The sequence below is a fragment of the Crinia signifera genome, chromosome 12, assembly GCF_055691185.1.
Source record: "Crinia signifera chromosome 12, ASM5569118v1, whole genome shotgun sequence".
Taxonomy (NCBI): Eukaryota; Metazoa; Chordata; class Amphibia; order Anura; family Myobatrachidae; genus Crinia; species Crinia signifera.
Genome location: NC_139228.1, coordinates 10,175,734 through 10,201,118, shown reverse-complemented (window position 1 = coordinate 10,201,118; position 25,385 = coordinate 10,175,734). Strand labels below are relative to the sequence as shown.

The following is a 25,385-nucleotide window of genomic DNA, read 5'->3' as shown; positions in this document are numbered from 1 at the left end:
GTGTACTACTACTACTACATCAGCACTTCCCTGTCTACCAATACTCACACACAAATACACGTCCTGTCGTCACAGGTGTACTACTACTACTACTACATCAGCACTTCCCTGTCTACCAATACTCACACACAAATACACGTCCTGTCGTCACAGGTGTACTACTACTACTACATCAGCACTTCCCTGTCTACCAATACTCACACACAAATACACGTCCTGTCGTCACAGGTGTACTACTACTGCTACTACATCAGCACTTCCCTGTCTACCTGCACCCACACACCAATACACGTCCTGTCGTCACAGGTGTACTACTACTACATCAGCACTTCCCTGTCTACCAGCACCCACACACCAATACACGTCCTGTCGTCACAGGTGTACTACTACTACTACTACATCAGCACTTCCCTGTCTACCTGCACCCACACACCAATACACGTCCTGTCGTCACAGGTGTACTACTACTACTACATCAGCACTTCCCTGTCTACCAGCACCCACACACCAATACACGTCCTGTCCTCACAGGTGTACTACTACTACATCAGCACTTCCCTGTCTACCTGCACCCACACACCAATACACGTCCTGTCATCACAGGTGTACTACTACTACTACATCAGCACTTCCCTGTCTACCAGCACCCACACACCAATACACGTCCTGTCCTCACAGGTGTACTACTACTACATCAGCACTTCCCTGTCTACCAGCACCCACACACCAATACACGTCCTGTCGTCACAGGTGTACTACTACTACATCAGCACTTCCCTGTCTACCAGCACCCACACACCAATACACGTCCTGTCCTCACAGGTGTACTACTACTACATCAGCACTTCCCTGTCTACCAGCACCCACACACCAATACACGTCCTGTCCTCACAGGTGTACTACTGTTACATCAGCACTTCCCGGTCTACCAGCACCCACACACCAATACACGTCCTGTCCTCACAGGTGTACTACTACTACATCAGCACTTCCCTGTCTACCAGCACCCACACACCAATACCGACCTTCCAAAACCTCATGTGAAAGTGTAGAGGAGCCGTCTACAGGCTTCCAGGCACGGGTGCGAGGTCCTGCGCAAGGTCTGCTGGTGTAATGGAAGAGCCGGTCTTGGGGTTTGTGCAAGTGTCGATTGAACATCAAAAAAACGCACCAAGAGGGGTTTACACGCCACTAAAGGCTGCAGGAGGGCGTCACGTCCATGTGGGATTTAGAATAATGCTGCTCCTACACTTGTGAGAATGCAATCGTTCGATTTCGACCCATCTGTTTGATAAATCAAATGATCGTATGCATATTTAAGGGACCATTCAACACAATGCACAGTGCCGCCGTTGAATATCTATCGAATTAACCACATGCAATCGCTCTAATGCAATCCGCGGATGGGGGGCAGAGGGATTGCTTTTGACAGCATGGCGTTTGGGGAGAGGGGGCAGGAGGGACTGCTGTTGGTGTCCGTCTGGGTACTTTTGTGCTGTGAAGGAGAGTTGGCTGGCGACGGGGGTCACAGCGGTGGTGGCAGAATTGTTTAAAACACTTGGCAGCCCTCTGATTGGCTGAGCTCTCTGTCAGCCAATCAGAGGGCCACCCAGTGTTTTTCATTTTTTTTTCAAATTCTGCCGCTACACTAACCACCGCCGCCCGATAGCGCTACGCTTCCCGCCTTCTTTCAGCACCTGATGTGCCATCACAAGATGGCGTGCGACATCGGGTGCGGAAAAGGGGCACTTTTGGCACCATAAGATGCAATCCGTTTCGATGGGCATCACATTTTGATGTTGCATCGAATCCGATCGCATAGGTGTATGGGCGGCATACGGCCCTGTGTCATTTTACTTCAGACAATCTGCATTGCAATCGGAGCTAAACAAACACACAAGGGATTACAAACCAATACAAGCTAAAGTCTCTGGTTTGGCGACTCAGTCACCCGCGGCAGAGTCTCTTTCATGTGGGCTGCGCGATAAACAAACCAAACTCATCGGCTGAGGAAACACTTTATAACAAAGTACAGAAAGAACATAAAAGTGAGATTTCCACTGTAAGCTTCTCTGAGGCATTATCCCGCACCTGAAATCCAATCTCTGTGGGAAAGTAACATATTAAAAAGCGTACGGCCCTTAAGTACCCCAGGAATGTTACCGATTTCTAATGTACTGAGTGGATCCAAACTATACATTATACGATACAATCGCTCAATTCCTCCAGATGTGGCCGACTCCCTGACACCCCCCTTCCCCCACACTCGCTCACTGTGCCACTGGCCAGGCCTTGAGCCTCTTATGTAGGTGGAGCCTATTGGGTGCAGTTTCCTCCTTCTCACCTTCTTCAGGCTAGGCACGGCCAATGCAAATGTTTGCCAAAACACAAGCTTCCTTTTTGTAATATTGATTTGCAGTGACCAGCGCTGCAACACACAGTTTAAGGGCCCCAACTTGTTCCCGAACGCAGCCCGGGTGTGCCGAAGTTCAATCCTTCCAGGAAAACTACCGGAGGCATGCCAGCATTGGAATGCACAATGAGTTACATTGCTGATAGATATGTAAAGCGTTGTTAGGCCTGTAAGAATGATATTCAGATAAGTGAATAAGAATTCTTAGTAGATATTTGGAAGTATATAGGGTTTAGTTTACAAAGCTAATAGCTAGTACATTAACATACTCGATCTTAATTGAACTGTCCAGTGGATTTGTGAATCAGTCTTATGTAGCCTGCAGTGCTAATTAAGTGTCATTATTGTGACAAATCTGTTTTGCAAATCTGTTTTGCTTGCTAAACCCTCAAAACTATATCCTAAGTAATACTTTAAGCTACATGCACCTTATATTTATAGCGTTGTCCTTAGAAATAAATGCTGATTCTCGAATTAGTGTCTGGGGCAGAAATCCTTACCTCTCTGCTGTGGTGTGAAAGACACCCTATCAGCCCGGAGGGTCTAGTACTGGGGTAGCCAACTCCAGTCCTTCGGAGCTACCAACAGTTAATGTTTTCCAGGTCTCCTCACAGAATCACAAGTGAAGTAATTAGCTCCACCTGTGGATCTTTTAAAATGTGTCTGTGAGTAATGTGTGCACCTGTGCAGCAGCTGGGTAACCAGGGAAACAGGTCAGTGAGTAACGAGTGCACCTGTGCAGCAGCTGGGTAACCAGGGAAACAGGTCAGTGAGTAACGAGTGCACCTGTGCAGCAGCTGGGTAACCAGGGAAACAGGTCAGTGAGTAATGAGTGCACCTGTGCAGCAGCTAGGTTGTCTGGAAAATGTGAGCTGTTGGTAGCTCACGAGGACTGGAGTTGGCTACCACTGCCCTAGGATAATCCATACACAACAAAATTTTGAAACAAATGAATGTAATGGGTGTACCACATATTCTGGAAACATAGTTATTTATTAATACAAGTCTTTAAGTTGCCCCATACATTGCATGACGAGAATATTATCTTATGTACATAACCTATAACCAAGAGCGGAAACGACTGGTACAATGTCTGATGTAGCCTTGGAACATCCTCACTGGGCGTCACAAGGCAAAGAACAACAGTGTAATCTCTGTGGCAGAATACCTGCCCTCTCCCTGCACAGGTGTGTCTCCTCTCAGAACTCGCTACACAGGCTCTGCTGCTTCCGGGCTGTGTACCAGTAACCACAGGTGAGGTCTCACCATACACACAGATCTGAGGTAACACAGCTGCCGGGAAGTACCGGACACCCGCTGGGACCACAATGGGTGACCCTTGGATGGCATCGCTGCTTTTGGTGGGATTAATGCCGGGTGAGTACCCCTTTAATTGCTTTATGGAGCATATCTGACAGTTCGGTCATTGTCCGATCGGTGTGACTGTCACAGACAGGTGACAGGGAAACAGGTGTATCTTGGGTAGCAGATCACATCTTTTCAAAGCAGACTAATGTGGTATCAACGACCGTTTGTGGAACTACAAGCACCAGCATGCCTTTTCAGGCTCAGCTATCCCATCCGTCACTGGCTACCATTCTGGGACTTGTAGTTCCACAGCAGCTGAAGCACAGATTGCTTGGCTGAACCAGACCATAAGCGTTTGTCGGTTGTGGTCACTAAAACATCAAGTTTGCCAAAATCAATCTGCCATTCGCCATTATTTACGCCATGCAAAGCACACTTAGCGCGGACATGGATATGTAACTTACTGGTTGTCGGTACGCCACGCAGTGCGAGAAAACCGGCGTGACTCGCAGGCGCAAAGAAAGGCCGCTCACAGTACCTGCGACACCAGGCTGAGACTGTAACCACACAGGAACTGGCGTTACACATGTACCAATGTGCAGGAAAAGCCGCAGCTCCGGGGCCACTGTTACACAGAATCAGTCGCACACATGGGTACAGAAGTTGCACAATGCAGTGACCCGTGTATACTAGCAGAGTAGCTTTGTCGTTCTGTGTGGTTTTATCATACAAAATAAGAGGCACATTTTTATCTCGCCTGGCGCACCAAGGGGGACTTTAAAATGTGCATCACACTGGTTTGACGCAGTGACGGATCAAAAGGGGGGGGGGGGTTGCAGCACAGTCCCAAATGCGAATACGGGAACCCCACCAACTGCAGTGGGTCAGTTTAGAAGGGCAGTTGGAGCCATTTTCTGTGTCTCCCATTTGAATTTTGAACCCCCCCCCCCCCCCTCATGGCGAGGGCACCACCTCCTCCTCCTCCCACATTGTTGTATAGAGATAACATCAGCTGGAAACAGCGCTACAGATTAGCAGGAAGTGTTGCTTTCCGTGACAGCCTAGCACACAATCATAACTCTGCAATCACTGTGAGGTGTATTTAGGAAGCCGCTATGATCCCTTTATCTGACAGACTATCACCCCTTCCTCCTATATAGCAGCACAGGTGATGGTAATCATATAGTCAGAAGCAAGGATCAGAGCGGATTGCTGCAAGCTGAAAGGTTGTGCTCTGGCTACAAGGAAACCCTCAAATTAGACAATAAAATAATGACAACGGTACAAAGAAATCCCTTATGCTGCTGTTTTATTGGTTAATATGGTGTCTGTAGCACCTGAACAAACTCTGCGGGTGGAAGTCCTAAATGCCATCACCGGAGACGTATTTATGGGCCTCACACTGAAAGACACAGACACACTTGCTCCTGAGGAAGCTGGGAGATATTGCCCAGGGAACCCATTGAGCCTACTTGACAGCCACCTTTGCCCATTTGGACGCCCTTTATGTTTGGATGCCCCACTTGGACCTTGCTCCAGATTTCAGCTTGCAGCAATTAGCTCCAGACCAACAAGTGAGGAAGGATACCAGTGCCTAATCATCATTGGGGGACTGCAATCAGGATGCAGTTACTATCCTGGCGGTCGGAATCCTGGCGGTCAAAATCCCACCCGCCTGAATTTCTGACACCCATAGAGGAAGAATAAATGAGTGTGAAGAGCGTAGCGAGGCACTGGGCCCGCTGCGTTGCGAGCGCAACGGGGGCCATCCACATCCCCCCCTTGTCGGGATTTTGAATGCCGGGATTTACTACCAATTCCCTGCAACCTGCTCCTAAGCACTAATGCCGCCCATACACGTCCTGATACGGGCCTGCGTTCCGTGCTTACCTAGCACACATCACATCGCATTGCATTGCCTGTGCATGCATTGTGCATGCAATGCGATGCAATATGATGAAAACAAGCACATACTTTTTGTATTGTGCGATGAGGTGCCGCGGGAGCGCGCACCTCAAAGCACACATCGGACAGCCCGCATCGCAGCGTGTATGCTACTTAGAGACCTGCCACTCAGTGGACTACAGTCAGGATCTAGCAATTTACAGCTGCAAATTATCTATGGAGAAGGCCCTAGTCCTAGAGCAGTGGTCCCCAACCCTGGTCCTCAAGTACCCCCAACAGGGCACAGTTTCCAGGTGTCCACACAGAATCACAAATGAAATAATTAGCTCCACCTGTGGATCTTTTAAAATGTGTCTGAATAAAGAGTGCACCTACTGCTGGGTAACCAGGGAAATAGGTCAGTGAGTAATGAGTGCACATGTGCAGCTGCTGGGTAACCAGGGAAATAGGTCTGTGAGTAATGAGTGCACCTGTGCTCCTGCTGGGTAACCAGGGGGACAGGTCTGTGAGTAATGAGTGCACCTGTGCTCCTGCTGGGTAACCTAGGAAACAGGTCAGTGAGTAATGAGTACACCTGTGCAGCTGCTGGGTAACCAGGGAAATAGGTCTGTGAGTAATGATTACACCTGTGCAGCTTCTGGGTAACCCGGGAAACAGGTCAGTGAGTAATGAGCGCACCTGTGCAGCTGCTGGGTAACCAGGGAAATAGGTCTGTGAGTAATGATTACACCTGTGCAGCTTCTGGGTAACCCGGGAAACAGGTCAGTGAGTAATGAGTGCACCTGTGCAGCTGCTGGGTAACCAGGGAAATAGGTCTTTGAGTAATGAGTGCACCTGTGCAGCTGATGGGTAACCAGGGAAACAGGACAGTGAGTAATGAGTGCAGCTGCTGGGTAACCAGGGCAGTAATTAGTACACCTGTGCAGCTGCTAGGTAACCTGGGAAACAGGTCAGTGAGTAATTAGTACACCTGTGCAGCTGCTGGGTGACCTGGAAAACAGGTCAGTGAGTAATTAGTGCACCTGTCTGTGCAGCAGCTGGGTAACCAGGGAAACAGGTCAGTGAGTAATTAGTACACCTGTGCAGCCGCTGGGTGACCTGAAAAATGTTAACTGTTGGAGATATTCAAGGACCAGGATTAGGGACCACTGTTCTAGGTAGGGTATTCCACCTACAAACTCTATTGGGCAATTCTAGTAGCTTATAATTATTGTAACATTATATAGCAAAAATGATATCCATTTTTATGTCGAACATTAAACTAGACATAAGAAACCAATAAATACATCCTGTTAGGCCAGCGCTGGCAACCCTATTACCAGCTGCTGTTGGTAGCGCACCACACAATATTTTACTTTAGCCATTAGGAGTATCGCTGCTCAAGGCAATACTGTAACTGATGTGATTAATGCTTCCAGGGACAGTACCACAATCACTTAGGCCAGGCATGTCCAATCTATGGTCCTCCAACTGTTGTGAAACTACAAGTCCCATCATGCACTGCCACAGTTCTGCTATTAGGGAGAGGTAAAACTATGGCACGGCATGCTGGGATGTGTAGTTTCACAACAGCTGGAGGGCCACAGTTTGGACATGCCTGATTCAGGAGAATACTAAAGCCAGCTGGAGTAGCACACAATTTGTGCATAGCACATATCATATCAATTCATCTTGGGACAACAGAGATGGGAGCATGACAAACTGGGAAGTGATGGCACAGCACCACAATATGGGAGAGTACTCCCTTCAAATAAAATATATATATATATCTAGACCCAGCATCAGTTCTGCACCCACCATTTTCCAGAGGATTTGCGCAGGTGCAGTAGAGTAGTTACCAGGAACATGGTGCCATGTTCCCAGAGATTTGCCTACTTTTTTCTCCTCTCTAGACGCCCAAGGGCACACGGGAGGCTTGCCCACCTTCCAGATTGGCTGGGGATGAGGAACCCAATTTTCGGAATCCTCCTGGCCATTTTGGGTGGGTAGGCAAGTGTGCCTTGTGCCTGTGCTGCAGGACACAGTGTCAACATGTACTCACAGAGAGCAGAGGGACCACATTGAGGCTGCACACACCTCCCCTGCCTGGGGTAAGGAGGTTACTCTGTAATTCTCCTTCAGATCCTGGGGATATTTTTAACTGATTTTTGACAACATGATTTAAATCTCTGTATGGAGAACACGGGGACCAGGCCCTACCGGTCATGAGAAAGCGAGATTCTCTAAGCTGCCTGACCAGTTCCTAGTTTCTATTTGTCTTCTGCTGGAAATGCAGGTGAAAGTCCCTCGTATCAGCAGAGATTGTGTATATAATAGGCCCTGATTCAGCACCGCAATACCCGCACTATTGTCAGGAGCCAATCAGGACGTTTTCATGTCACCCTATACATTAAAAGGCAATCCTAACAAGGCGCAGTGTGGGTGGGTCCTAATGATGCAATTCACTGCGCAGTGGGCGGGATCTGACCGGGGTCTCTGCTGTCCCTGAAGTAAAAGTCTCCCTAAAGATACAGGAATCCCCTGGACCTTCTGATAGGAATATGGCCTTACACCAGAGGTTCCTAAACACGAACCTCACGGAACCCCAACAGTCCAGGTGTTACCCATGCTTAGCTACAGGTGACTTCATTAGTACCTCAGTCAATTTGATTTAACCATCTATGCTGAGCCAAAGATATACTTAAAACCTGGACTGTAGCACTCCCCCTGTCCATGTATAGAGCAGTGCACAGTATCACTTCCCCTGTCCATGTATAGAGCAGTACACAGTAGCACTCCCCCTGTCCATGTATAGAGCAGTGCACAGTAGCACTTCCCCCATGTATAGAGCTGTGCACAGCAGCAATTCCCCTGTCCATGTATAGAGCAGTGCACAGTAGCACTTCCCCTGTCCATCTATAGAGCTGTGCACAGCAGCACTTCCCCTGTCCATGTATAGAGCAGTGCACAGCAGCATGTCCCTGTCCATGTAGAGCGATGCACAGTAGCACTTCCCCTTCTGTATTCACAGTGCACAGCAGCACTTCCCCTGCCATGTCTAGAGCTGTGCACAGCAGCACTTCCCCTTCTGTATTCCCGATGCAGTTCCTCTTTTCACACAGCCCCCTCACCTGACCCAGTTGTCTTCATGAGGAAGCCCCGGCTGCCCACATTATTAGTATTGTAATTTAAATTCATTGGTTGCTACGAGCAACGCCACCATTCTTTTTACTGCTTCATACATCAACCTTTCATCCCCTTTAATCGGTCTCTGCCCAGTCATACTATAAACATTGGCAAACCCTCCTGTTCTCCTCATACCTGGCATATTCCCAGCAGCCCCAGGGGCTGACAGTAGCTAGCGTCACTGAAGACTTATTATGGATGTGGCAATGGATGGCGAGCGTATGTCACTCAGGATCGGCGCCGATCATACAGGTCACTCGTCACTAGCCGCTACATACCTGAACGCTTCTGTGCCTTCCATTTACATCTTAGGCAATATGCATCTGTGTTGGAAGAAAAAAAAAAAAAAAGATTTATGTTAAATAAATATATTGTAAGCTGCTTAATCCCAGAGATGGCCGTAGGGAAACAACAATGGACTACTTGTGTTTACATGAGAAGTTGTACGCCGTGTCGCAATCAGGAATGTGGTAATGGATTACCTGGCGCACGTGCGTCCATATAAAATGTACACTCAGATGACAGGGATATGTTGTGTTCCAACTAGGTAACAGTATAAGGCAATGTGTGGTACTCTGCCTACCATGGAACTACTACTATTAGGCATGCTAAAACTATGGCAGGGCATGCTGGGATGTGTAGTCCTACAGACAGTGGAAAGCTAGGACACAGTATCTGACAATACACAAAACAAAGATTATAGTTGATTAACCTCCAGCAGGAGGCTCCCATTTCAGTCATAAATCCCCTGCTGCCTGGCATTGTATTCCTAATCTCCCGGATTCTTAAGATTCTGTAAGGGAGATTCTTCACAAGGACAGTTATTTTCTGTTATCACTGTGAGTTGCTGTAGCTGCTCAGTCCCTACTGACAACTATCATTATATCCCCTCTTAGGAATGCCTGACAGGAGATAGAGATAGCAGAACTATGATCACACAGGGTCTTATCTGTGCTGGTGTGCACTGACCCATAGCATGCTGCTGCTGTTGGGATAAGAATATTTGTTCGTAATCTTTCTTTAGTTTAACACATTTGTGGTTTCCATCTGGTTTCCATCCTGATTTGGCTTATGTTATAATGATATGGAAAACCGCAAATCCAATAAATATAGGTAGTGCCTACAAGTTACAGACAGCCCAATGTACATAAACACATTTATATGCTTAGGGATGAATTCAAACAAGGTCAAATTGCATTTGGAATTTATTGCATAGGCATCACCTTATTAATATATACTGAGTGAAAAGAAAATATTATAGAGAATATATAGCTGCAAACAAGAAACCCCATATTGCAGACAGCAATGTTCGTATTGATACTTGCAAAACATCCCAAAATATACTGTTACCAATGTTATATAGAAATATCTCACACTAACGAGCTTGCCGTCAGTGAGGATAGAACAGGTTTTTGCAAATGATACAATGATTTATAACGAGGTTGAAGAGGAGTAAAACAGATGTATAACGATTTAGGAGCTTATTCATTGTCCTTTATGGGTTTATTACACATGCGGAAATGATAGCTTACGCATGTTTTAAGTAACAGGCCCCTTTTTTATTATGGATCCGATAGGGCTGCTTGTTATACACCAAACTCCAAACAAAGGGCCTAATTCTCTTACGATCGCACGGGGCCGAATTCATCCCCGAGCAGATAGTTGGGGGTTTGCGCATGCGTGTATTTGTGTATACCCCAGCACGAACGTCTTTGGCAAGTTATACACTCACCAGGCCGTTCCTTGTGGGGGAGGGAGGGTCCGGGGCGGACACGGCGCTCGACCACGCGAACTCCCAGTGTTTTATGGGCATCCCCATGGGAAAGCTGGGCTCTCCCATGGGAATGCAGGTGGGCTGATGCCTGACAGGACGTCAGTGCCCACCCTGTCTTCGGCGATTGGTTCCTGGAGTTCTGCTCCTTCCTATGAGATGGGCCGAGGATCTGCCAGGATCCTTCTGCCACCACCACACCATATCCCCTGAAGCCATGTGTGCCCAGTACGTTCCGGCAGGGAATGAGTCTGGTTTAGGCTGCGCATTCTGGAGCTTGGTAAATTTTACAATTTAGAAACCTATGGGCGCAGCCGTTACCTCCGATATATGAAGCAGTGTGCATAATTTAGACCTGATCGCAAAGCTGCTTTTTTTTTTTTTTAAAGCAAATTGACAAAATCATGCTGCACTGCAGTTGGGGCAGATGTAACATGTGCAGAGTTACATTTGGGCAAGTTATTTTGTTTCTGTGCAGGGTAAATACTGGCTGCTTTATTCTTACGCTGCACTTAAGATTATAGTTTGAACACACCCCACCCAAATGTGACTCTTTGCACATGTTACATCTGCCCCTACTGCAGTGCAGCATGTTTTGTCCATTTGCTAAAAAAGCAGCTTTGCAATTGGGACTGCATTAAGCCCGGTACCCCTACATACATGAAGGTCAGGACGCAGTGCACCCAGCAGGGTGAAAGATAGTAAAACACTATACTGTATATGTCACATAAAATTTAAGAAATTTGCCTAGGCATGCCCCACACAATGCGCCACACGCCAGGCACTTTTTTCATTTCCGTTTCTCAGTGTGGAGATCCAAGGAGGCATCGTAGGATAACTCCAGTCTCACATTGTGTTGTCAGAATAAATTGTAATAACAACAAATACACTGTTTATCAGCGTAATATTAGTATCCTGCCCCTTGCTGGTAGCAGCATGATACCACAGCCAGGCATAACCTTATTTGTTGTACTAGGGATGGCCATCGTTGTCGTTGCCATCGATGGCAATAGTGCAACTGCTCATCGATAGTGCTAAACCATGCAATGGAGGACAATCGATATATTTACCTACCTGTGTTTGACTGATTGGCCTGTGGGACAATCAAAACATGGGGGTGGGGCTTCATTGGTGTTGTGGGTGGAGCTATGGAAATGGTTGACACAGGAGAATGTTGATACATTTTTCACAGGTTTTTGGTGTATGTGTCGATATGGACCCCCAATTGGTGTAATGCGTACCCTTGCATTGCTAACTTTGCTTGGCACATATTTATCGTTCCCATGGACTGTTGACCTAACAACTGAAACCAGTGTAGGGTTGGCATACAGGGACTGGCTGGCATGTGCAGGTGACATCACTGGGAGGCACTGGCGGTGAATTGTAGAGATACTTTGAGAGTACAGATGAGACACAAGACTTACACTAGACTAGAAAGTATGTACATTCCTTTCCTGTTCTGCAGGTGAAACCTCCTCCAGGTCCTGTCAGAGCTGCGTACTTACCCTGCAGCATCCACGCCTGACAGAAACTGGTATTGTCCTCTCAGCGCCGCTCCCTCAGCCCCGGTGAGCTGCACGCTGCGGTGACATTACCAGTTCTAGAGCGTAACTGGTTTGTGTGCCTGACATTCCTGTGTGCGTGTTCATCACCCGCCATGTCTGAGGAGACACTCACCAGTGACAACGTCCTCTGCAGGAGATATAATGGACCTCACATGGGAATACACGAGTAAGATCGGAATTTGTGCTCGCCGGTCACAAAAGCGGAAGAGCTCACTTTCATGTTTGGTTAATTGGTAGGAAAAGTTTGACATAAACCTGTGAACTATACATACCAGCATGCCCTGCCACAGTTTTAGCATTCCCTAATGGCAAAACTGGTGCAGAGCATGATGGGCCGCGTAGTTTCACAACTGCTGAAGAGGCATCAGTTGGCCAGGCCTGGACTAGAGGGCTGCCCAGCTACATCCTAGTCTGGGCGGTACTGCTCCACATCGTGACGTCATCATGACCTCACATGTTTGGGGGCGGGATTGGCTCAGGGTGGATTACTGCTCTGCTATGGACCCGGACTGGATATTATTATATATAAAAAGTACAGGAGAGGAATAATGTACATACGATATCCGGTCAGTCAGGATGCAAGCGGTCAAAAGTACAAACCCGGCACGCAAACACTGACAATCCTGTCAGGGGTTCTGTATGTACCCTAACCCTCTCCCCCTATCCCTTCATTGCTGCAGCCTAACGATAACCCTAAACCAAAACCCCCCTGACCCCCTTCCGCCAATTCCACCCCCCCAGCGGACCCCCTCTCCCGCATTTCACGTACCCCCGTGACAATGGGGTATCCTGTACCGCCACAAGCAGGTGCCGCCCCTAGGTGGGAAATCCGGCCCTGACTGCCGCGCTGCAGGTTCCCCCACTGCCAGAAGTGACCCCACGGTCCTCTGCACCAGCGCCACAACTTTTATCAATGTCTTGCCCACATACCACTATTATACAGCCTCCTGCTCTCATGCACCCTCACTCCCTCCCAGTGGGAGGAGACGCTCACCCACTGCCGGGAGCTGCATACTGTCCCCCACCCTCCTCCAGTTCTAGGGATGCCCATCGACCATCAATGATTTCAAATAATCGATGGTTTATGGCCGATGTTGAATACTTTTGCCATCGATGTGGGAGGACCAGATGGTTTCTCTACATCGATGGCGAAGGAGAACCGAGCAAGTTTCAAATTTTTTTAAGGTGCCGGCACACGGAGCATAGCTCCGCCCCCCACACTCGGAAGTCCCGCCACCAAGTTCTGATTGACCCACGGCCTATTCAGTCAGATATAATGGATGACCAACTATAGCTACAACAATCGATGGTTATCCAAGTAATATGTTACTACTATCGATGGCAGGGTGCAAAATCGCCATCAATGCCAACCATCGATGGCGTCTGCACCAATGCCCATCCCTACTTAGCAACAGGCAAAAACCTTTACTACCCCTCATGCCCACACACCTCTATCACTGCCCTGACTCCTGTTCTCCTGCCCCGTAACTTTGACCAGTGGGGACCCGCTCACCCTGTGTTGCCCACATGCCCCTATCATGCTTTACCACCCAGCCTCCTGCTCTCATGCACCCTAACTCTCACCCAGAAGGAGGAGACACTGACTCAGGGCCACCGTCCTGTACTCCTGTGCTGCCACGCTGGACCCTCACCCACTGGCAAAAGCTGCACAGTGTCCCCCACCCTCCTCTTTAGTCCCCCTTATGCCCACACACCCCTATCACTACCCAGCCTCCTGCTCTCCTGTGTCGTGACCTCCGCCAGTGGGGAGCCGCTGACTCAAAAACACTTTATTATAATAGTGCACACACACACACACACACACACACACACACTACTCAACAACATGCACGCACCCCCCCCCCCCCACACCCACAAATGTCACTGTACCCTCCACACTATCAATTTACATCTTAAGGCCCATACACACTTGAAGATTTTCATTTCAAAAGACTTTGCCAAAATCTTTGATAGCTATATCTTTCACCAAAGTAGTGCGTACACACTGAGCTATTTTCCCCAAAGAGCAAGAGATTTTCAGGAGGCGAAAGACTTTGCTGAACATCTTTCATTATAAATGGGCTGGGTTTGAATTCCAAGGGTTCCATATATACAGTACATTGGTGGCAGTGGGCATATAAATATATAAACATTGGTGGGCATTGTTGGCACTAATGTATGCATTGCTGGCACAGACCAGCAATATATACGTTACCGCCAACACTGCCCATCAATGTTTATATATTTATATGCCCACTGCCACAAATGTATATTTATTTAAATGACCCCCCCCCCCCCATGTGCCCCTGGAGCGACTCGGAGGCAATCACCGCATCACCCTCCAGCCCCTTCCCTCCCTCGGAGAGATGTGGCCGCATAATTTCCCCGTGGAGCAACGCGGCAACCCCCCCCCCCAGTGGAGTGGGTAAGCGCCAAAGCGCCCTCCCTCCCCGCCTGGGGCACCCCGTGCCCTACACTATCCATGGCCGTCCCCAGCAGATAGCGACGCACACAGCTGCCCACCAATGTATTTAAATGCACCAACAATATATTATAATATATCATATAATAAATATATATATATAAATAAAATATATATTAATATATATATATATATATATATATTATATATGGGATGCAGTTAAGATCCCGGTGGTCGAGATCCCGGCGTTCAGAATCCCGACCGCCGAAATCCCGACCGCCGAAATCCCGACACCCCTGGAGGAAGAATAATTTAGTGTGCCGAGCGATCCACGTCCCCCCCTTGTCGGGATTTCGGCGGTCGGGATTTCGGCGGTCGGGATTCTGAACGCCGGGATCCCGACCGCCGGGATTCAATACTGAATTCATATATATATATATATATATATATATATATATATATATATATATATATATATATATATATATATATATATAATATATATATGTGTATATATATATATATATAATATGTATATATATATATATATATATATATATATATATTATATATATATATATATTATATAGGTGCATTTAATGAACACATTGGTGGCAGTGGGCACAATAATATAAACATTGGTGGCCAGCAGGGTGTTAGCACGGAGCAGTGCTGTCTGCTCCGTGTGTTTAGCCAGGCTGGGGGCGGGGCTAGCCTGGCCGGGGAGCAGGGCTCTGCAGCAGCAGCAGCAGCATCCATCCAGCCAGCCAGACGGAGCACAGGGTGAGTATGACAGGCGAGGGGGCGAGGGGCGGTCCGCCGGGCTGAAAGTGGTTAATCTTTCAGCCCGGCAGGCGTACACACACGGCGATGATGGATGGAAAACCATCCATCATCGCCACATCTGCTGGTAAAACCAGCAGATGACCCACTTTCCTAGCGATGATGCGGGAGCGCGCATCATCGCTAGTCGGCAATCTCCGGGGCATACACACTGGGCGATTTTCGGACGAAAATCGCTCAAAACGGCTGTTTTGAGCGATTTTCAGCTGAAAATCGTTAAGTGTGTATGGGCCTTTACTCTGTAACCGCTTTAATTAAACAAAACAACACACACCCCCTTCCAAATCAATTCTAACCATATTTCTCATATACAAACGTTCACAAATTAAGGGGGCTCAGCCCCTTACGCCGGTGTGAAGAGCGTCCGTAGGGCGAGATGAATCACCTAGTGTATATATCAGATAAAGGAGTTATGTATCCAGATATTACTATGATTAGCCGCCTGCATTAATTCCCGTCGGACAGGACACGGCAACCCGGGTAAGTATACCCTGTACCTTTCACACCAGCCAGGTCCCCGGGTTGAATCCGGGAACAACCCTGGTACCTAGCCGGGTTGAAATTTGCCCGGGATTTTGTCCCGGGAACCTTTCACACCAGCGCTAGTACCGGGTTGTTCCCAGACTCAACCCGGGAATTTAGGCTGGTGTGAAAGGTACAGGGTAATTATTAGGGTGGCAGAGTCCTGGGGTTAGGGGCTGAAAATATAGATAGATATTCTCACGTGCAGAGGAGAGAAGGCCCTGCACGTGAGAGCTTACACTCTGAATGTAATATAATACAGAGAGAGGAGTATTTTTACACGTTTTCCCGTTGTGTACACTAGTGTGTGCGACTGCTGGGAACCTCCAGTGTGGCCCCACAGGCTGTGGATATTGTGTACATATGTAACACTAATCACCAATACTTCCATGTCAAACCTACTACGGACTAACAGCCCCAGGAGCAATGGAACAGGTCTGGCCAGAGATTTGTACATCTCCAACTACACAAGGCCTGAGGCTGACTTGGATCCTCTGACAAGGCCTCCATGTCTTTCCCAGAGTCACCCTGACTTCCCACGGTATCTGTGGTGACATGTGAGGTATTACTTCCCCCGCCCTATTACAGGTGGATGAGGCTCCATACAGTACATTATAGAGTTTCCCAATGGGATCTGACAACAGTTGGACAGCAGAGACCAGTTGTGGTGACATCCTGGTGTATGTCTGCCAAGCCGGTCAGTCCCTCTGTGTCTGCTCTTACACAAGGACATTCTACGGGGTAAATTTACTAAAGGAAATTTGTAAAAAAATAGCACATCAATACGAATACGAATTGCCGTATTTTCGTGATAGTAAATGTCAAAAATAAATATATTTCTGGATACAAATACACCTATTTTTTACAAATTTCCTTTAGTAAATTTCCACCTACATTGTAACTGTATTATTGACTATAAATGTGTGTAGGTTTGTCTTTACATTGACAATGTAATAAAGTTTGACGCGTTTCTCTGCCTCATGTAGCGTTTCTCCCCCTCATGTAGTGTTTCTCCCCCTCATGTAGCGTTTCTCCCCCGCATGTAGTGTTTATACGCCTCATGTAGTGTTTCTCCCCCTCATGTAGCGTTTATACGCCTCATGTAGCGTTTCTCCACCTCATGTAGCGTTTCTCCCCCTCATGTAGTGTTTCTCCCCCTCATGTAGCGTTTCTCCCCCTCATGTAGCGCTTCTCCCCCTCATGTAGCGCTTCTCCCCCTCATGTAGCGCTTCTCCCCCTCATGTAGCGCTTCTCCCCCTCATGTAGCGCTTCTCCCCCTCATGTAGCGCTTCTCCGCCTCATGTAGCGTTTCTCCCCCTCATGTAGCGTTTCTCCCCCTCATGTAGCGTTTCTCCCCCTCATGTAGCGTTTCTCCCCCTCATGTAGCGTTTCTCCCCCTCATGTAGCGTTTCTCCCCCTCATGTGGCGTTTCTCCCCCTCATGTGGCGTTTATCCCCCTCATCTAGCGTTTCTCCGCCTCATGTAGCGTTTCTCCGCCTCATCTAGCGTTTCTCCGCCTCATGTAGCGTTTCTCCCCCTTATGTAGCGTTTCTCCCCCTCATGTAGCGTTGCTCCCCCTCATGTAGCGTTTCTCCCCCTCATGTAGCGTTTCTCCGCCTCATGTAGCGTTTCTCCCCCTCATGTAGCGTTTCTCCGCCTCATGTAGTGTTTCTCTGTCTATTGCAGCTCTGCTCACCGCGGTTACCATCAATGATCCCAGCACACAGACCATTACCAAAGCGAAAGGACAATCTGTAACACTGGCATGTACTTATTCCCTGGAGCCCACTGAGTCTGGGCCGCTGGACATCGAGTGGTCACTGATGAACCCGGACAGCACGGCACTGGACAAACTGGTGGGTGTCTAAAACAACATCTCTTCAGCCATGTTTTCCTGTTTGCCGCCATCTTGACTTTCTTTAGCGTGACTTTACAGAGTCTATGACCTCCCCGATAATTTTACAGCTGGGGTTCCCAATCTATTATGGGAAAACATCTCCACGGCTTGATACATCAACCCCGTGTCTTCATTGGCTCTCGAATGTGGGGTATATATACAAATTTTTGATATATCGCCCCCGCATGATTTTTCAGATGAAACTTTCCTGTATTTCACAATAATGTGACAGGAAACCGGCAATTATTGGCTTCTTTCCTGGATTATTACCCCGGCTGGCTGTATATAGCAAGTAATCTGCCACCTTCTCTCATTGTTAAGGGGATATTTATCGAAGCTCGGAGAGAGGAGCCAATCAGCTTCTGTCACTTTCCAAACACAGCCTATAGCACGGCAGTTAGAAGCCGATTGGTTGGAACTTTATCTCTCTCCAGACTTTGATAATTCTCTTGCTTAGATGAGTATGGGTCATACCTGTAGGGTCTACACAATTTAGGTCACTGTGCATTGGTTTGACCACTGCAGGTCGACAGGTCTTGGGTTGACACAAGCATTCGGTCGACAGTCAAAAGGTTATCATATTCTCCATCAGCGCCCTAGTGGATTGTAGGGCATGAAGTACCGCCTGTCGGCACATTTCGCCTCAACCCCCCCCCCCCCCATGATACTCATGTCGACCTTATGCTTGTGTCAACCTTTGCCATGTCAATCTATTTCAGGTGTCGACCCTGTCGCCCTTTAGTGGTCGACTCAATGCATTTTGACTGTCTGACCTACTGCATCATTAGTGCCGGCACAGTTCTGTTGTAACGGTCTGTAGCCACCCCCCCTCCCCTCCCCCCCAATGTACTAGGTAATTATCTTAAGAGTCACGCTTATATTATCGCTGTAGAACAGGGGTGTCAAACTCAAATTCATCGGGGCCGCATCAGCAGTTTGGTCACCCTCAAAGGGCCGGTTGTATCTGTAGGACTATGTGTCCACTCTTTATTATCATAAATTATTGTCACTGCATTCAATTATTACTGTTTTTTGGAATAATGTAAGTAATAACTAGCTCTGAAAGCAGAAACATAGTCAGAATAATGACAAGTAGATATTCAAATGTACAATTTTTTGAAAAATGATTTTGGGAGGAGTTACCTGGATAATACTTGAGAAAGTTCTCAGGAAAGATATTCCTTCCTGATAGGGGAGATTGGGGACCTGAAAATGACTTATTGGGCTAATATGAGCTGCTTGGATTTTGAGAAAGATGGAAATGGTCACATAGCTATCCTAACACGTCTTAAGTGGCTCAGTCGACCTGAACACGGTTTGGCCTTGAAGTCAAGTTAGGAGGAGAGCAAGGCCTGGTGTGTAAACGTCACCCTCAGTGACAGATCCCCATGTACAGCGGCCAGCCCGAGCTTGACACTACTAACCTATTCCAGTCAGCCGTCTCGCACACACGGTTACCACATGAATTCCACCAGTAGTAGCGACCAATCACATACTTCCATTGCTCCCATCCGCTACTACCAGCGCGGATCGCCAGCTGCGTGACGTCATAGTCCCAGCATTTCCCAGCTCCAACCCCGCAGCTCCGGCTATGTGAGCTGATTGAAGGGAGAGTGACATCACACAAGTTCCACAACTCCATCTGGATGCACGCCCTGATTGGCTGCTACTCCATGCAGTAGTAGTGCAAGCCGTCAGACGTGCGGCATGATGTAGGAGTCACAGAGCTTCTGGTAGCTCTCATGCATCTCATGGGACACACTGCCCCTGCATGCTATCTCCTCAGCAGACTGCAGGCCAGGATCTCAAAAAAAGAAGCGAGAATAAAAGGTGAAGGCTGGCGGCGGCTGCGCGGGCCACATGACGAGGTCTGGCGGGCCGGATTTGGCCCGCGGGCCTTGTGTTTGACACCCGTGCTGTAGAATATGATAACATTATTCACCCTCTGAATGCCAACATCTAAAAGATGTGCAAAATATCCACTACAAATGCCAGCGTTGCTCACATTTGTTATATAAATTCAAATAATAGAAAAAAAGATTGCTTGGCAGCTGGGTCTGTGTGGGTGCCGTAACCCGCTTGACGCACGGACATGCTGCTGCCTGCCGATGGCCACTGGCTAAGCACCGGAGGCGAGTCAGCCGCAGCGCGGGTGCGGCCATGGCAGAGATTACAAATCCCTCCACTGATTCAAGTGACTGTACACAGAGCCGGCTATTGGCTACTGTATACAGGATGGGCGGGCGGATGGGTGGCCTGGGATGCGTCGTTGCCAAGGGAAGCAGCAGTGTATGCTGGTATCTTTTCTGCTTCAGCTTCTCCGTTATCATACCTCCCAACTTTTGGAGCTCAGCAGTCGGGACGCTGCTGCTGCTGCGCGCCGGAGGCGTGCCCTAATTTGGGGGCGTGGCCTATACGTGCGGAGGCCACGCCCCCATTTTGCCGCTATGGGGGCATGACCCAGAGGCTCTGTGAGCCTCTAGCCATGCCCCCAGCCCCCTGGCTGCGGGAATAGAGGCTGTGCGCATGCGCACAGCGTTTATTCCACGCTGCTTAGCAGCTGACAGGGGGGACTCCCAACAGCCCCCCCCACACCGTGGGACACTGCCGCCCGCGGGTGGGACAGCGGGACAGGCCCTGACAATCGGGACTGTCCCGCTAAAATCTGCACTGTTGGGAGGTATGCGTTATGTGTGTGACGACGGGGAAACAAGCTGGAGAGGAGTCCGGGGGGGCGCCGCCACACATTTTTTGGCAGGGGGGAGCAAAATTTATAGCTACGCCACTGAGGGCTCCCTATTGTCTTGGTTCAGGTGGGACAGTGTTAATAATAACATCTCCGCACCCGCATTGCGTAGTATGTTCTCTGTCAGTGTTATTTAGGTAGGTATTCACAGTTCTGATGTACAGTATTATAATCCTAGTAACAATGCGGGTTATACATGGCAGATAATTACCTGTATTTGCGTTCTTACAAATTTGGCATGTGCAGTATTTACATTAGGAGCAGATTCCCATAATTGTTCATAGAACCTTGTCTACGAATCTTCCCAGAGGCCTCTCTGTCTGAGTTACCGGTGCGTACAAGCCAATGGACAAGTCGTGTGAAGGTGGAGGACCCCTTTAAAACAGTTTGGGAGTCTCCTTATACTTTTCCTCTTCTTCCTCCCCAGATCCTCACCTACATGGACAATGCTATTATCTCCAATGGACCACCGAGCCTCATGAGCCGCCTGTCGTTCGCGGCTACAGATCCCAGCCAGGGCAACGCCTCGATTACCATTGGCTCTCTGGAAGCCACAGATACTGGCACTTACCAATGTAAAGTGAAGAAGAACCCTGGGTCGGCTTCTAGGAAAGTCACGTTAATTGTCCAAGGTATAATGTCGTTATCTGTATGATACCTCTGCTGAAGAGGGGGGCACCCTCCCTACTACTAGCAGCAGATGACACCCAGCAAGTGACAGCCGAACCAAAAGCTCTGGATATACAGAAAAGTTGCTTACGGCACCTTGCCATATTTTTGTGAAAGACCACCCCACATTCTAAAGCCAGCTATTAAGCTGAGCACCCATTAGGCGACTTGGTCGTCCGATGCGCCAGACTGTGTGTATGTCCGCACCTGCAGCATGTACGTAAATAAAACCAGGCTGGTACGCATGGTCACATTTGTGCATGTAACTAGATGTAGCCGCTATGTTAGAACAAGTGCTTATTCTGCCATTTATAACAATGTGCCCCTCTCCCCCTGCATACAGTGATACCCGCTCACCCTCACTGCTGGATAGCAGGAGAACAGACCGTCGGACAAGATGTGACTCTGAAGTGCAAATCGGACGACGGGACGCCACCTCTGTCTTTTAAGTGGGAGAAGATAGCAGGCCCCCCCAACCCGGCCACCCCGGTTCTGAATATGGGTAGGTGGCTTTTATCAGGGATCGGGGTGAGGAGAGTGCAAAGTGCTTTGTGTAATACGTAAGATATTGGACATACGTGGAACATATTATAACATATTTGGTGGGTAATGATGTCGTCGCACATACTTTGATAGTGGTGATGTCACTACAGGAAAATTACAAGTTGTGTGCGGATTCTATTGCTGGACTAAGGGGTGGATGAGAGGGTCTTGTAAGATTTGCCCATCCTTACGTGACACCACTGAACATAGGCCTCTTTTTTGGGACCAGCTCATGGTGGGACCCATTTCTAGAATGCGGCATATGGGTTAATGTCAAGCCTTAGGTAACCAATGTCTTCTTTGCTGGGTACATCCATTTCCCTCATTACCCCTGCTAACCTGATTTATGTACAGTGACATCACAGACCCGAGTCTCTCATTTCATGTGTTTATACAGCTACTCTTACCGGGGATCTGCTGATCAAGAACATCTCTGATGCCTATGCTGGGGCATACCAGTGTACAGTGGGCAACATTGTGGGCAGTGGGACGTGCATCGCCGACCTCTCCGTGTCCTCAGGTAAGAAGACGCCACATAATCAGAGATTCCATATACTGCAAACTTCAAGGAGAGACCCAGTTTTTTGCCTTATCCCAAGGATAATGCCACCCTAGATCAGATTGTTAGCTATAGGTGGTGCTGGTTGAACAAGTGGATGTTATTAATGCAATGACAGATGTATTTGTACATTGGGCGTTTGCCATGTTTAGGACATTCTGCCCATAGAACTGCTATTTCCCCAACATGTTTCTTAACTGATCATTAGAACCGGAACCGGAGATATGATTACAAATCTGATGTTATAGTGTTCATCCTAACACCCTGCAAAACCCATACAGTTCCTCTTCCCTAACTGAGGTCTCTCTCTCGCTTATAGCACAAACTGGTTTGTATCTCAGTGCTGACATACAGACAACACTGTGCTAGAGCACCACAGCAGAGAGCGACTTCCCAGGCTGGACAGAGAAACTGCATGGGTTTTGAAAGGTGCAGGGTGCTTCCGTGATATTCTGTACACCTTAAAATCAGTTACAGGGGACACTTAGTGCACAAAGATATGCTGTAACCCATAGCAATTGGACTGTTCTAGTACAGCTCAGAGACCATGGGCATAAAATGCGTTTGGTTGCTATGGGTTACGCCAACTGTTCTAGTTACACAGTTACCTGTTTCGGTTTCCCTGCTGGATATCTGGTGGTGACCATCTCTCTCCTCTCTGGACCAGCTAACCGCACCGGGATAATCATTGGGGCTGTTTTCGGTGCTCTGCTTCTCCTCCTACTTCTCCTCCTCCTCATCTGGTGCATCATCTGCTGCTGCAACAAGAAGCGCTACGAGAAAGAGATGGCAAATGATATCAAGTGAGTGATGGCAAAATAAATACAGCTATTACATTCGTATTTATTTATGTGGCAGATCTACATTACAGACAATGGAAATAAGCAAGTCTGCCTGGCAGGAAGAATCCCTGAGAGTAGCGCTCCCTTAGATCGAGAGTAGCGCTCCCTTATATCGTTCCTACTGTCAGTTCCTTTACCTGCACTGACCACAATGGGCACAAGATGGCGATGTTGCTTCAGTTTTACGCATTGCTTCATCTTTGTTTCTGCCCCACTATATTGAAAAAAAAATTAGGTTGACAGTCAATAAGTCAATCACTGCTGGTCAACAGTGAAAAGGTTGACACATACATTTTTTTTATCAAAAAACAACATGGACTAGACCAGCATGGAGGAAAAGGTCAACAAGCAATAGGTTGACACACATTTTTTACAGGATCTGTTGACATGGACCGCCATGCTTTGGGTATGGTGCCTCGATCCACTTTGCTTGGCACACTTTACCGCTTACAATTGTATACCGTGTTGATTGTAGTAGTAACAAGTCATTTGGATGAAAAAAATCGTGAAAAACTAATTTTGGGTGCATATTGATCTTTTTACCATGTCGACCAACAGTGGTTGACCATTGAGCTAGACTCCTTTGACCTTTTATCAGGAACCAATAGTAAATATAACCAGGATTGTCTCTCTGCTTTACTCAATCCTTGTGAGCAAATATGGCGTACAAGTGCCGATATAATGGACTATCCCAGGCCTGTGGCTCTCCAGCTGTTGGGAAACTACACATCCCAGCATGCCCTGCCACCGCTTTAGCATTCTCTAATAGCAAAACTGTGGCAAGGCATGCTGGGACTTCTAGTTTAATAACCGCTGGGGAGCGGGTGCGGTAAAGCACACCGACAGTTGGGATCCACAGTCATTAGCCCGAAGTCAGGATCCCAACTGGCCGGACTCAGACAGCGAGGGGAGCGCAATGAAGCCCTTAGCATCCTAGTAAATGCTGCAGGCACAGTGGCTCACTACCTATTCTATTCTCCCTCTATGGGGGTCGTGAACCCCCAGGAGGGAGAATAGCCGGTGGCCATCATGACCCAGAGTGTCAGGGTTGTAACAGCCGGGATTCCAACGTCGGTGAAATGACTGTCTGTCAGTCATCCGGCACCCTGGAGAGGCACAGGTTGGCCAGGCCTGGACTAGAAGATCCCAGGGGACAGACATCCAAACGGCGCAGATGCTAATAACTACAGTTGATAGGTGTGGAAGAACAGGTGTCCTTATTAGATGTAATATCATAAAACCCCAGGTGTGGGCAGGATGGGGTGACACATAATACAGAGCGTATACATCTATGTGACTATTGTGCCTGATCATGGTGTCTCCTTACAGAGAGGACGTGGTGGCACCTCCCCCAAGCCACAGCAACAGCCGGGCCAGCAGCGTCCGCACCGCCGCCGGCTACAGACCTCACAACATCAGCTACTCTCTGAGAAAGGCCTACAGCTCACCACCTATAGACGAGACCCGGAACTCCTCTCCGAGACAGGCCTACAGCCCGGCACCTAGAGATGAGCCCTGGAACTCATCCATGAGACAGCCCTACAACCCGGCACTTAGAGACGAGCCCCGGACCTCATCTCAGAGCAGCAATGAGCTTGTTAAACCCGTGGTGGAGAGCAATGCGCCATCTCCAGAACTGGTCTTCGGCGTCCCCGAGGTCACAACTTACCACCCGTACAATATCCAGAGGGTAGGAGGAGTCCCAGTGATGGTGCCGGCACAGACACGAGAGGGATTCATCGTGTGACCTAGGAGATTACCCAACGCTACTTTCTACTGGCCTTCAGAACACTGCTCCGCACATAAATGTTCTACGCTCTGCATCTGGGGCCTGTACATTGGAGGGTCAGGAGGATCGTTTGCTATTGTTATAATAGACACTGGTTGTTCTGTGTAAGGGGGGTCCAGCTACTTCTAATTGGGACAGCACAATTCCCTCCATGGCCAGACAGGAGAATGGACAGCTGTACAGTGGACCTGTGGAGGGACGGAACCAGCCACAACTCCATACTTGCCAGCTATCGCTGCGTCTCTATTTTGTATCCGGGTTGGAAGTTGGGATATTCTAATAATTCAAGTGAATTTTTGCTATAAAATAATTGTGTGTTATTAATATGTTGTTGGAATGTGCTGATGGTGGGTAGACCGGCCTTTCCCAGGTGTAAATATATATATATATATCTAAGAGTAAACTCTTGTGATGTAACTACGTGGC

The 25,385-nt window shown here is 48.2% G+C and overlaps 1 protein-coding gene and 1 long non-coding RNA gene across 3 annotated transcripts in view; one reads left to right on the top strand and one right to left on the bottom strand.

Moving 5' to 3' along the window:
• Positions 1-1,724: 1,724 nt before the first annotated feature.
• Positions 1,725-25,385, bottom strand: part of LOC146049447 (uncharacterized) — a 71,681-nt gene continuing 48,020 nt past the window's right edge. Inside the window, exons 3-5 of one of the 2 annotated variants that reach the window (XR_014466134.1) lie at positions 22,937-23,101; positions 8,927-9,114; positions 1,725-2,580 (exon numbers count right to left, since the gene is read on the bottom strand). This is a non-coding gene — a long non-coding RNA (uncharacterized LOC146049447). Of the gene's footprint in view, positions 2,581-7,228; positions 9,115-22,936; positions 23,102-25,385 lie in introns of those variants that run through there. The other variant, XR_014466133.1, reaches the window with a different exon arrangement.
• LOC146049444 (coxsackievirus and adenovirus receptor-like) lies at positions 3,556-25,283 on the top strand. The gene is made up of 7 exons (XM_083165972.1): positions 3,556-3,790; positions 17,601-17,770; positions 20,985-21,189; positions 21,570-21,728; positions 22,167-22,289; positions 22,996-23,131; positions 24,500-25,283. The coding sequence occupies exons 1-7, from the start codon at positions 3,742-3,744 to the stop codon at positions 24,915-24,917; spliced, it is 1,260 nt and encodes a 419-aa protein (XP_083022098.1). The 5' UTR covers positions 3,556-3,741; the 3' UTR covers positions 24,918-25,283.

Coding starts and splice junctions, on each gene's coding strand:
- LOC146049444 (XM_083165972.1), top strand. CDS start 3,742: ATGGGTGACCCTTGGATGGCATCGCTGCTTTTGGTGGGATTAATGCCG. Junction 3,791..17,600: donor TTTGGTGGGATTAATGCCGG/GTGAGTACCCCT, acceptor TGTCTATTGCAG/CTCTGCTCACCGCGGTTACC. Junction 23,132..24,499: donor GAGATGGCAAATGATATCAA/GTGAGTGATGGC, acceptor GTCTCCTTACAG/AGAGGACGTGGTGGCACCTC.